This window comes from Mytilus edulis, chromosome 8 (genome assembly GCF_963676685.1).
Source record: "Mytilus edulis chromosome 8, xbMytEdul2.2, whole genome shotgun sequence".
NCBI lineage: Eukaryota > Metazoa > Mollusca > Bivalvia > Mytilida > Mytilidae > Mytilus > Mytilus edulis.
The window spans coordinates 28,691,885-28,706,254 of NC_092351.1; the positions used below are offsets into that span (position 1 = coordinate 28,691,885).

Genomic DNA, 14,370 nt, shown 5'->3' on the forward strand with positions numbered 1-14,370 from the left:
CCAATCAACGCTTCTTTTACAATTGTCGAGTTCAATTTCCATGCCGTTGTAAATATTGGGAGCATGGCAGGAGTGAATCTTTTGTCAGATCAAGGCTATAGAATAGATGGCAGAAAACCAAATGAATTAAGACGGATCCAGTGCAAATTAGGTTATTGATTTGTAATTTGACGCACTTCGTTTTGGATACACGAATCACTAGTCCGAGATTACTCTGACGTCCAACGGCTGTTTTCCCAGCTTGTCTGGCAAAACAGCCGTTGGACGTCAGAGTAATCTCGGACTTACGAATCACAAGAGGCCTTTAAATTCTCCATGTCATGTTTTTTTTTTAGAAGTTACGCCCCTTTGAAATTATTTGCTTCAATTCACCTCTGCAACAGTTTGTCATCACAACTTCTCTGAAACTACACAACAGAATTTCATGAACCTTTGTAGATAATAAGGACATACTATGCAGATGTGCATATCGACTGGAAATTATGATTCAATTTTTTTTCTTCAGTTACATTATTTTATTTCTGTTGGGACGTGGGGTATCTGAGCGCGCTCACTAAGGTTCTTTGAATTATTCAATTTTCTTCTGTCTGTATCTGTATCTGTATGTGTACGTTGAAGATACCAATTCTGGCTTTTACTCAACGGGAGAGAGAGACACCTATTGGCGGTGTTGGAGAGCAGCCTTGAAGCTCTCAACTGTATCTGCGCATACAATACGATCCTCTAGTTGGTTCCAATGTAGTACACTCTTGACGAAGAATGAGTTCTTATAGGGATCGGTGTTGCTTGGAATAGTATCTAGTGCCTTAGAATTGTTCTTTACTGAATTTGTCACTATATTGGCACATACAAAATTGTCAAATGTTTTAGGTTTGATTTTCCTCTTGGGTTTACTTTTAACAAGAAAATCGTCGGGATTAATAGCTGGGACCAACCCCTCAACCACTTTGTACAGAAATACTAGCCGTTGACTTGTTCTTCTTGTTTGTAGGTTGTCTAGTTCTAACTCGGCTAGCATTTTGGTGACCGACCCCTCTTCTCTAGACCTATAGTCGCCTGTGATGAATCTAGCTGCTCTGCGTTGTATTCTTTCCAATTGATTTATATCATGTTGTGTATATGGGTCCCATATTATGGCACCATATTCCATAGTTGATCGTACTAATGATATATATGCGGTCTTATTGCAATCTTTTGGGCAGAAGCGTAGATTTCTTCTTAGAAAGCCGAGTGTCGAATTGGCTTTCTTGGCAACGTTTGAGATGTGCGTGGTCCATTTTAGGTCTTCTGATATTTGTAAGCCTAGATATGGGTTGTGTTGGACTTGTTGTAGTACATGTCTGTCTAGGCTGTACATCTTCTGGCTTTTATTCTTAATGCTAAGTATATAGCACTTCTTTGCATTGAAGCGCATGCCCCAGTTTGTGGCCCATACTTCTAGGTTTTGGAGGTCTCGTTGTAGGAGTGTGTGGTCATGTTGACTATTTATGTTCCTGTACAGGAGGCAGTCATCTGCGAAAAGTCTGACAGATGATTGTACTGAATCTGGAAGGTCGTTTATGTGGCAGAGGAAGAGAAGGGGTCCTAGTACTGTACCTTGTGGTACACCGGAGTCAACTGAAGCTTCTTCTGATTCCTCCCCATCTACGACAGCTTTCATTTTCCTTTGGGTTAGGAACATCTCCAACCATTTGTTTAGTGGTCCTCTTATACCGTATTCGTTCATTTTGTGCAGTAGTTTGTTGTGCGGCACAGTGTCAAATGCTTTGGAGAAGTCCAGTATAGCTACATCAATTTGTTTTCCTGCGTCGAAGGCTTTCATGAAGTCGTGTAGTGTGACTAGCAGTTGGGTTTCACAGGAATAGCCTGACCTGAAGCCATGGTTCGTCATTCGTCATGCAGGGTACCCCATTCCTACCCTCATGTACATTTTGATTTAAATTATGTAACAAGACCCAAGTATGCCTGAATTAGACTTTTAGTTCATTTTAAAGGCCAACCTAGGCTTATAATTTTGAGGACAATAAGCTTGTGAATAATTCTTAAACTACAGGTATCACTTATCCTTTTGAAGACAAGAAAATGACAATAACAAAAAACAAAACATAAAATAAAAAGATCAAACGATAAAGTGTTATTATGAAAGTTGGTTGTAGTTGGAAGTTTAAGGACTTCATAACTTGTATATCATTATTTCATTGTAGTTAGCATAACAATTTTTTCTCTCTTTCCTTCAGGTGTATTCAAGCAGGCAGATGGATCAGCATACATTGAACAAGGAAATACAAAAGTGCTGGCCACAGTCTATGGTCCACATGAAATCAGAGGGAGCAGAGCAAAGCTGTTACTTGACAGAGTATTGGTTAACTGTCAATACAGCATGGCTACATTTAGTACTGGGGAGAGGAAACGTCGACCAAGAGGTGACAGAAAATCACAAGAAATGACAATGCATTTAAAACAAACATTTGATGCAGCAATTATGACAAATTTATATCCACGATCACAGATTGACATTTTTGTTGAAGTTCTCCAATCGGATGGTGGAAATTACTGTGCTAGTGTAAATGGGGCTACTCTTGCTCTGATCGATGCTGGTATTCCAATGAAAGACTTTGTTTGTGCTTGTTCAGCAAGTTTTGTAAATGATAATCCTATTGCTGATATAAACTATCTTGAAGAATCTTCAGGTGGACCTGAATTAATTGTTGCAACACTACCAAAATCTGACCAGATAGTTTTTCTTGAACAGAACTCGAGGCTCCATGAGGACAATCTGAGTAAAGTTATTGACTTAGCAGTGAAAAGTTGTAAAGATGTTTACACTGTCTTAGACCAAACAGTCAGGGATCATGTTAGTGAATTGTCTAATTCACATGGATGGGATCATTAAAATAAATTGCTTCATCAAAAAATGTCTCCTTTACTGGCTGGTATTTGTGTGTTTCAGATTTGTTATATTGTTGGGTCGGTGTATCTTACATTAACATACATGTATACCCAGATATGCACGGCCGCATTCTTTTTTAATTAGAGATTGCTCCCCTTTTAAAATCTTATGGTGATACATACATGTACACATACAGACAAAGTCAAAAGAATTTTTTTTTAGGTAAGCAAAAGTCGTAGCACATTTGGTCACACTCCTTCTGGTGGTATATTGTGCATTTACAGTGTACATGTCACAAGAGCTGCACTAGGAAAAATATATTAAAATTAATTAAAGAATTCAGATATAATATAAAAAAAGAAAGATGTGGTATGATTGCCAATGAGACAAACTCTCCACAAGAGACCAAATGACACAGAAAATTTACAGCTATAGGTCATGGTACAGCCTTTAACAATTAGCAAAGTCCATACCACATATTCAACTATCAAAGGCAGGAAATCACAAATGTAAAACAATTTAAACAAGAAAACTAAGGGCCTAATTTATGTACCAAAAAAAATAACCAAAAACAAATATGTAGCACAGCAACAAACGGCAGTCACTGAATTGCAGGATTATGACTTGGGACAGGCATTTACATTCAGAATGTGGCAGTGATCTCAATTGGCAACCCTCCCCCAACCTTGGACAGTAGTGTAACAATACAACATAAGAATGAACTATAAAAATCAGTTGAACAGGGCTTAACTCATCAGATGGATACAAATAAGAATATAACAAAAACATGTGGAGTGAAGATGGTAAAGAGGAATCACCTTATGGTGAGATACATCCCCCAAAGAAAAACAATATTTTGTTACGGTAATCATGGTAATAACAATAATAAGACGATGCATTAACCCTTGATTATTGTGATGATCAAAAATATATGAATCCACAATATCCCACTTGTCACTGGACAATGATGCATGAAAAAATGCTGTTACTTTTAATAAAAAAATGTAAGTATCATCAAAAAGGAAGTAACCGGGCCACCAATAATATTTTTTTACACCTATTATAAAATTGATTCAATTCAAAATCACCAAACATCCTATTCCTTGCTAGTTTGGGCATAACATCCACATTTGAGAATTTTGGTATACATGTACCTTAATAATTTTATTATTCTTCAACCTCATTATTTTGTCTCACCTCTGAAGCAGAGGGGTTACAATCTGGCAGTATTAACTATTTGTACAAAGCTTAATAAATTTTGTTTCAGAGGGTAGAAAACCTGGATGATTTAATCTTATATAGAGTTAAGTTATGAAGTTTCCATGTTTAATATGTCCATGGTCTTTAACCTCATTTCCATGGTTCAATGACTGTTTTAAAAAAAAAACTGTGTTATGTGAGTTTCTCAAATATTACATGAGTTATGTCCATGAGTACTGGTATTTGTAATAGTATAACTATATTTGGTACATGGATACAAGCTTAGTATGTTCATCAGACAGGGTTAGCCTGACCTTGATCTAATTTCATGGATCAGTGATCAAGGTCAAAGTTGCACGGTTCATTTCTGATTTGAATTACCTGTTTGTTTTAATTACTACCTATATGCTGTAGGTCCACTACATGTGCTGTATGGTTGAAATATCTGCCTTCACCTTATTTTGGTGATTCATCAGTTATTTTTTATACGACCGCAAAAATTGAAAATTTTTTGGTCGTATATTGGTATCACGTTGGCGTCGTCATCTGCATCGTTGTCGTCATCCGAATACTTTTAGTTTTCGCACTCTAACTTTAGTAAAAGTGAATAGAAATCTATAAAATTTTGACACAAGGTTTATGACCACAAAAGGAAGATTGGGATTGATTTTGGGAGTTTTGGTCCCACAGTTAAGGAATTAAGGTCCAAAAAAGTCCCAAATAAGCATTATTCTTGGTTTTTCGCACAATAACTTTAGTATAAGTAAATAGAAATCAATGAAATTTAAACACAAGGTTTATGACCACAAAAGGAAGGTTGGGATTGATTTTGGGAGTTGAGGTCCCAACAGTTTAGGAATTAGGGGCCTAAAAGGGGCCCAAATAAGCATTATTCTTGGTTTTCGCACCATAACTTTAGTAAAAGTAAATAGAAATCTATGAAATTTAAACACAAGGTTTATGACCATAAAAGGAAGGTTGGGTATGATTTTGGGAGTTTTGGTCCCAACAGTTTAGGAATAAGGGGCCCAAAGGGTCCAAAATTGAACTTTGTTTGATTTCCAGGCCATTCATTAGGAGGCGGTACCCGGTACTTTTACCCTCCTATGCTATTGACAAGTACCGCCTAGCCCTAAATGTAGGAATTTTTATATAAGATATTCATGGAATAAATTGAAAAGTACCACCTAGAAACGTGGAAAATACCAGTCAACATGAAAGATAATGAAACCCCTGGATTTCATCAAAAATTGAATAATTGGGGTTCTTTGATATGCCGAATCTAACTGTGTATGTAGATTCTTAATTTTTGGTCCCGTTTTCAAATTGGTCTACATAAAGGTCCAAAGGGTCCAAAATTAAACTGTGTATGTAGATTCTTAATTTTTGGTCCCATTTTCAAATTGGTATACATTAAGGTCCAAAGGGTCCAAAATTAAACTTAGTTTGATTTTAACAAAAATTGAATCCTTGGGGTTCTTTGATATGCTGAATCTAAAAATGCACTTAGATTTTTGATTATTGGCCCAGTTTTCAAGTTGGTCCCAATCGGGGTCCAAAATTAAACTTTGTTTGATTTCATCAAAAATATGGGTTCTTTGATATGCAAAATCTAACTGTGTATGTAGTTTCTTAATTTTTGGTCCCGTTTTCAAATTGGTCTACATTAAAGTCCAAAGGGTCCAAAATTAATTTAAGTTTGATTTTAACAAAAATTTAGTTCTTGGGCTTTTTTGATATGCTGAATCTAAACATGTACTTAGATTTTTGATTATGGGCCCAGTTTTCAAGTTGGTTCAAATCAGGATCCAAAATTATTATATTAAGTATTGTGCAATAGCAAGAAATTTTCAATTGCACAGTATTCAGCAATAGCAAGAAATCTGCAATTGCACAGTATTGTGCAATAGCAAGAAATTTTCAATTGGAGTTATCTTTCTTTGTCCAGAATAGTAGTTGAATCAACTTAAATCATTGTTTTATACAATATACAATGTACAGTATATTCACTTGTACTACCAACTTATAAATTAAAACAATCTTTACCATTCAGTGATAACAAGCACTTTATTTTACATTTTAATATTTTATGATGTATTTAAATGAGTAGTTATTGTTGCAAACACCATTAGAAATTTGAATTGAGATCAGTTTTGGAAAAAGGGAAAGGGGGATGTGAAAAAAAAAAATTCTCATTTCAGATTTCATAAATAGAAAGAAATTTCTTCAAACATTTTTTTGAGAGGATTAATATTCAACAGCATAGTGAATTGCTCAAAGGCCAAAAAAATAAGTTCATTAGACCACATTCATTCTGTGGCAGAAACCTATGCTGTGTCAACTATTTAATCACAATCCAAATTTAGAGCTGAATCCAGCTTGAATGTTGTGTCCATACTTGCCCCAACCGTTCAGGGTTCAACCTCTGCGGTTGTATAAAGCTGCGCCCTCCGGAGCATCTGTTTTTTTTTTTTTGAGTTTGATAACTTATATAAAATTGAAAATGGAAATGAGACAACAACCCGACCACAGAGCAGACAACAGCTGAAAACCCAACTAAACATTTGGTGTATGAAATGATTGTACTGTATACATGTTTGTCTGACAGTCCTTGAACTCATTTAATGGCTCATTGATCAATAGTAAGTTGTCATGCTTTTGTCTGTTCCATGGATACTTTATGCAATATTTCAAATATTTTAGGTGAATGGAATGGTTCTTATTAGGACATTGCCTGTATGGTATGGTTAATCTGATCTTTACTTCATTGTCATGGAACTACCAATGTTAGGGTTTAAGTGATAATGTTTGTAAAACCTTTTATCTTTAAGATTTTCAACATGAAATATTAATCATGGTCAGATATTTCAGCTTGTGCACTCTTTGTTTAATAGATTTGTATGAAATCAGGAATGAATAACATTTTTTCCCCAAATAATATATCAATTTTGAACTGTCCAGAAATTACGTACTGGACCATTGAGAAATCATTTTCTACTGTGGATAGGTTATGTTTTCAGGAGTAATAATTTCTTTAAATTTTTATGATTAAATTAAGTACAAGGTTTTGGTTGTGTACAGAATATGTTAAAAGCATAAAATTAAGTAAGAGAAAAAAACATTTCATTTTCCTCCATAAAATCTAATGAACCCATAGTAATCCATAACATAGTTCAGTCCATGTAAAGCACAAGAATATAAGATGGCTGTAAATTGGACTATCCGGTCAAAATCTGGCCAGATTGAAAGCTTTTTAGAAGTGGAACTTTTGTAATTACTTGCAATGGGCTATAGCTAGGTCAAGTTCATTTTTTGGAGAATTTGATATTTACCACCCTGAATTTGAATCCTTTTAGGCCAGGTGGGCTAAAAATTATATAGATTTACCTGAACACCCAAAATTGTTAATATACATGTATAACAACATAATCTATGAAGATTTGCACCAAAAAAATCCACTTCCTCCTGTTGTCTCTAAACAGCTCATATTCTGGTCAAAACAAAGATATATAGGGGGAGGGTTGAGATCTCGTAAACATGTTTAACCCCCCCCCCCCCCCGCAATTTTGCGCCTGTCCCAAGTCAGGAGCCTCTGGCCTTTGTTAGTCTTGTATGATTTTTAATTTCAGTTTCTTGTGTATAATTCAGAGTTTGGTATGACGTCCATTATCACTGTTCTAGTATACATATTTTTTAAGGGGCCAGCTGAAGGATGCCTACGGGTGCTGGAGTTTCTCGCTACATTGAAGACCCATTGGTGGCCTTCGGCTGTTGTCTGCTCTATGGTCGAGTTGTTGTCACTTTGACACATTCCCCATTTCCTTTCTCAATTTTATTGAAAATTGGTATTTGCTGCTTCTCCACCATTTATGAGTAAGAGCAAATACTGGTTGGCTTTGAGTTAGAGTTGTGTGTCCAGGTAGGATGCAATGGTTACCTATAGAACTAGCAGTTTAAAAAGACATCATGTTGGTCTAGTACAAGGTAGAGTTCATTTTCATGTTCTCAACTTGATATGCATGAAATATTTGCCACTGGATAATAAACACTAATGAATTCATCTAATGAATCATCATTATAAGTCATTAAACAATTAGACCATGAAATTGTTTCAATAAAATCTAAAAGCCTGTTAATGTGCAAAATTTTATTTCAGTAAATATTTATGTTACTGCAATGTAAAAGTACTCATAAAAAAGTATTAAAAGTACAATAAACTACTAGTGCAAAACTACTGAAAAGTGACCTTTTATAAATTTTTTAAAAAGGAATGTGAACATTCTAAAATTTTACATTAATGAGAGTATAAAACACATAACATATAATCTACATTTATAAGATGAAATCTTAACTTTCTACCCAATAGTTCTATGGAGTAATTTTAAAATTTTGTTATGCATTATTTGAACACCATCAATCTTTTTAAATATTTCTAAATTGGAAAATATATCTATTGCCAGAATATTAGACTAGGCTATAACAGCCTTTTCAGGTAAGAAAAAAAGAACTAATTCTGCAATGGTTTCTGAACTTCCCTACAGTCAAATCTCAAATAATTAGTTATATTTTCATTCAAACTCCTCTTTTTAACCCTGAAACATGGTGCATATATTTTATATATATTTTAATGTTTATGTTTGACCTTAAATAATTGAAAAGACAGGTTTTATGTAATTGTATAGGTACTACCAATTATGGGATAACAAAATCATCCATTGAAAAGGGGTGAAGAAAAACAAATTAACTAATGAAAATCAGATTAATGAATCACAAGTCAATTCTTCATAACTTTACAGTATGTATTAATGTATTCATATTAAAAAGTAATGTTCTTTTTGAAAGTGCTTTTCTACTTTTCCGTTTTTGCATTATGGGTGGAGTCCCTTACCCAGTGGCTTCACAATAACATTTCTTTTTTTACAATTAAAGACAGTCTTAGTACAAGTTCTCCCTGTTTTAAGTTTTTTTTAAACTTTCCTACTGATGTTTATTCGACATAGTTTTGATGGAAGCTATGATGTTTGTTTGACCTGAAAGGTTCTGTATTGCACATTTCTGGATGATAGAATCTTGTCTATATCAATGTTTTTGGTAATGTTTATCATACCAATTATAGTGACATTAACCTTAATATAGATGGGTAATATTTGATGTGCATAAACTAAAATAAAAAATTTCATGAATTTTCAATAGACAATGATGGCATTTCTGTGTATAGATGCAAGTACTATGTTGAAAAGGAATATACATTAAATGACAAAAGCAAATTGAAAATGACTAGGCTTTAATTATAACAAGTATAAATTATATCTTATATCTTACATAAACACACAGCACCAAAAAATAAAATCCTCTTTAGAGAAAGTTAATGTATGATCAACTATATGTACCATGAAATTCTAAAGGAAATAAAAATTCAATGACAAAAGAAAATTGAAAATGACTAGGCTTTGATTATAACAATTAATCAAAGAGCTGAAAGCTCTGAAGAAAAATGACGCCACTGTCTCTAATATTGGGATAGTTTTTATGCAAGTCTTGATTTTCACATACCGTAATTAGTTTAACAATGCAACATGTCTCGTAAGCATATAATTGATATTCGTATATGTGTGTGTGTGAAGTGAAGGTGCCAACTGGCTGGTTTTTTTTTTAAGACAAATGAATAGGTCAAGACTACCTGAATTGTACAAATAAATACCGTAGAAAGGCTTCTATATTTCTCACTGGTACATAGGCTGAATCCGGGTCCGTTCGCGCCCATTCACGTTTGAACCAACTCATGTTCGCCCCCTTTCACTTTCACACCCTACATGTTCGCAACTAATCTTAATTGGTTTTGTGTTTAATAACTCTGTAAGCAAGTGTTTTCTTATAAGTATAATTGTTGTCATTGTCTCAAAATAAAGTGAGACAGCATTTTTTTTTTGTGTTGAATAAATCTTAATCATGTTTTGGATAGCGTATTGTTAAAGATAATAATAATCCTTTCTAAATAAAGTGGTATTTTGTCAACGTTTTATTTAGCGTTGAATAACTCTTAATCATGTTTTGGTTAGTGTATTGCTATACTTTGTTTCATTGACCTCTTTCTTAATGAAGTGAGATTCTGACTATTTTTTTCTTGTGTGTTGTATAAATTTTATCATGTTTTGGTTATAATAGTGGATTGCTATATTTTGGTTCCTATATTTTATTGTTTCGTTGTTTCAAATCAAAGGGCTTAAAAACAATTATCTTTTGTGTTTTTCCTTTAAAATCTTCAATGTTTTACTCATACCAAGCTATAAATACATTCAGTATTTACACCAAAGCAATTTAAAACAACAATCATGATTTTCCAATTATTCAACTTGAATTTGAATTAAAATTGGGCGCGAATGAGTAGAGTGCGAACGGACCTTGGGTGTGAACGTGCGAGGTGCGAAAGTGTATTGGGCGCAAACAGACCTGATACCACATAGTCTGAACCCCCTTCTCCCACAAAATATGATGTAAATTAAAAACAAATTGTTCAGAGAACAATTGAAGTCTTTCCACTAGAAAAGATCTATTTTTATATTGAAATATGAAAAATCAGTTTAAAATGTTAGTTCCTATGGCTTTATGACGTCCTATTAACCTATGACCTTGACCTCAATATCAAGGTCACAAACCATGGACCTTGAATCAAAATATCCTAGGTCTTTAATATGTTTGGTTAATGAGTACTACCACTTGACGCGTAATTTTAAATGTAAGATGGACAAAAACTCCCTTTTATTGTATGCGCAGCCTTTCAACCAAAATATACAAGTAAGGACATGTCGCAACTAATAATTTATGAAAAATTATTTGTCAAAATGTCATACAGTATTTGAAAAGAAGTGAAAATAAGCCAAAATCAAAATTTATAATATGACCTTGACCTTTGACATTGACCTCATTTTCATTTTTAGTACCAATGACCTCATGAAGACCCTAGGTCTCTATCAGTTATGGTTTACCAGTTGAAAATGCATATCGCTTGAATCAAATGAAAAAGGGGGAATAACTCTCATATGGAGTCCCCATAGAGCTATGGTTCAAACGAATATTCTTATCCTAAATATGTAACGAGCAATTTGGTAAAATAAAATCTTTTACGGTTACGAAGGAGAGGTGGCCACAAGAAAAACAGTGTTTGGGGAGATAACTCTTACAACGTAATGTATTTTGTTATAATTACATTTGATATATGTTTCATTATAATACTTTATTCTGATTGGCTAACTGCACATCACATGTTATTCCTCAAGCAATTGCATCACTCAATAAAACTTTTCATTCATGATAACACGTGGTCCCACAATAAAGTGCACAGATGAATTGAATAAAAAAGTTATAAAATTCGTGTTTTCATGATCCTAGCTAAAAAAAGTAATTATAAGTATTGAATGTTTCTTTTTGTAACCTCATAGGGTTGCAAAAGCGTTGACTGTGTGCACATTTTTAGAATGAAGCGCTTACGCTTACGGGCTTCATACAAAAAGTACTTGGGTCAACGCTTTTACACCTCAATGAATTTACAAAAAAAAGCATTCAATACTTAAATGCAGTTGTAAATTTTTAAAGCAAAAAGAGTTAATACTAACTTTCACTTTTTTGGATGTTCATGTACATTTTGAATGTATTTATTTTTCTCAACTACATGAATTTTTTGGTGTATTTTTAATGATATATATGAGTAGTCCAAATAATTATTACGTCTGGCAAGGCTTTTTAAATTTTATTCTGGGACACCTTCCTATGACCACAAGGCTATGTTAATTTTTTTCTGGAACGCCTTCTTAGGAAGCCTTCCTACGAACGTCTTAGGAAGGCGTCCCAGAAAAAAATAAAATAGCCTTGTCAGACGTCATTATTATTTGGACTAATACATGAGATATTGGATATTTTTATGCATTATTTAACCAGTTGAGTCTTTTACAGGATTGTTTGTTTAATGCTGTTTAAACATTACTGAAAAAAAACCCACCTTAAATTTGCTAATTATTTGGCATGAAAGTTTGATTTATTGAAAGGGACTCATAGTTTTCCATTTAATTTTAATAATTGTCTAATGGTTAAAACAATAGCTTCGTTGTTTACTTTTATACACAACAACATATTCACTTTGGTCTCGTTGTTTACCTAATATTCACTATGTACTTGGTAACAGTTATTAATTAATTGAATAGAAAATATTATAATAAATATTATTGGAAGCCGAATTGACGTCAAATAGGTGCCGATTTGACTAGATGCCAATTTAACCAGGTGCCGACTTGACTTGTACGTTTCAATTCCTCTGCGATCGTTTGCGGTATTTTCTTGAGAAAACCTATTTTCCATCATCAAAGAGAAGAAGAAACTGCTTGAAATGATTCCCGAACGCTTTGTGATTGTTAAAATAAGTTAAATTCACTCAAAAAACAATTTTAAAACTTGCGATGTTTAAACAGGAAGTTTCAAAAGCACGTGTAAAAGAAGAAATTAACCGGTGAGAGTGGAAATCCGTACATAACATATATCACTATAGTACGACTTTTAAAGCAAAACAGTTTCATCCTTTTGTAAAACAGTCTTTAATATACCTATCACATTAATGTTTGAAGGGTCTTAAGCTTATTCAAACCATATAAGTCGGTATGAAACACCAAAACGGAATGATAATAACCGATTACGTTTTGTAGTTTACAAAATTCTGGACTGGTTCCTGTCAAACTACAACACTTTGTTCGACTGTAGTGGAATACAAACAGAAACCAGTTAGTTTGTAAACTGGTTCCTGGCTGATTACTACACAATGCTCATGCATAATGATAACACAAGCACATTCCAGTTTGTATTGAAATTAGTAAATACGAAACCAAGCGCGGTAGGCAGAGAAATCAGGTCGGCAGTTATGGAACAATGACTGCGTCATTTTCCAAAAAAGTCTATCTTATCTGAAATCTAAATACACAGCACCAAACAATTACAATTTTTTTTTTTTAAATTTAAGTAACTCTTTCATGGCAATAAACAAACTCATTCTGTGTTTCAGGACCAGCCTGACTTACAGTAAAATCAACAACAAAAAAGATAAACAATTGCTTCTATATTTCTATATTTTTCCAGTCTTCTGAAAAATCTGAAATTTCAATAGGTAAAAGTTGCAATTCTAGCAATACAAATGCAGGTAAAATCTGTAAAATAATAGAATGTGAATGAACTTTCGACAACTGGAAACAAAATTTTGTAACGTTCAGAGATTTTTTTTTAAATAATATCTTTGTAAATTCCACTAACTATTTTGGTCAAAATTAATAAAACAAAACTCTTGTAACATTGTTTTTAAATTTTTTTATAAAAATATCTGTTGATTTTGACTATAAAAAAAAGAAAATTATTTTGTTTTACTATGGATACCATTTCAAAATATGAATATGGCATATAAGTAGTCAAATGTTTTATGTCAACCCTGAAACTACATCATTGTGTTCAGGGGAGACAATCTGAAAAGAAACTTGCAGCATGATTACTTAATATTTTTAAGTACACATTTTGAACTTTAAAAAAACAAAAATTTGAACTCAATATATTCTATAACAAACTTCTGCACAAATAACTAATCTAATAAATCAACAGTAAAGTGACCAGCAATTTGTTAACTGCAGTAAATACATAATTCCAAATTATAAAACAATTAATTTCAATAAATATTGCACATATTAATAATATATAATCTCCCTTTACAACAAATCATTTCTGTAAAATATAAATTTCTCTTAAAAATACATCAATTTAAACAAAATAATATCCTTAACAACCTCTTTTCAACAAATATTTGTATATTGCACATTATTATAAGTGGTATATTTGCTAAACCATTGAATTCAGTCCCTCTCTTTCTCCTATCTCTCCTACTAGTGATGGTCAGAATTCTTTATACATGTTCAATACATTCTGGATTTTGACTGGTGCTACTCAGAGAGTCAGCCAATCAGTAGGTTAGCTAAATTTTCTAGAGATAGATAAATCCTGAGCTAATCTGGAATGTTTAATTGAAGATTTTTTCATTGACCTTTTTCATATGCATTCAAGCGTTATTGTAGTCAACATAGAACAGTGGAATGTACTGATTGAATGGAGAAACAGATTAAAATATAAAAAGCCAATAAATATATAGTCTGAAAATAGAACTTGAAAAACACTTTTAAATCAAGAAAAAACAGTCGTTCATAGTTAGGTTACAAAGCAATTTCAAAACAGTCATTTCAGTGTGTTCTCCCAGGTGT

At 33.1% G+C, this 14,370-nt stretch overlaps 1 protein-coding gene across 1 annotated transcript; it reads left to right on the forward strand.

Moving 5' to 3' along the window:
- The first annotated feature begins 8 nt into the window (after window positions 1-8).
- On the forward strand, window positions 9-2,915 carry LOC139485280 (exosome complex component RRP41-like). Its single transcript, XM_071269629.1, has 2 exons — window positions 9-151; window positions 2,238-2,915. Exons 1-2 carry the CDS (start codon window positions 64-66, stop codon window positions 2,891-2,893), a joined length of 744 nt encoding a protein of 247 aa, XP_071125730.1. The 5' UTR covers window positions 9-63; the 3' UTR covers window positions 2,894-2,915.
- The last annotated feature ends 11,455 nt before the right edge of the window (window positions 2,916-14,370 follow it).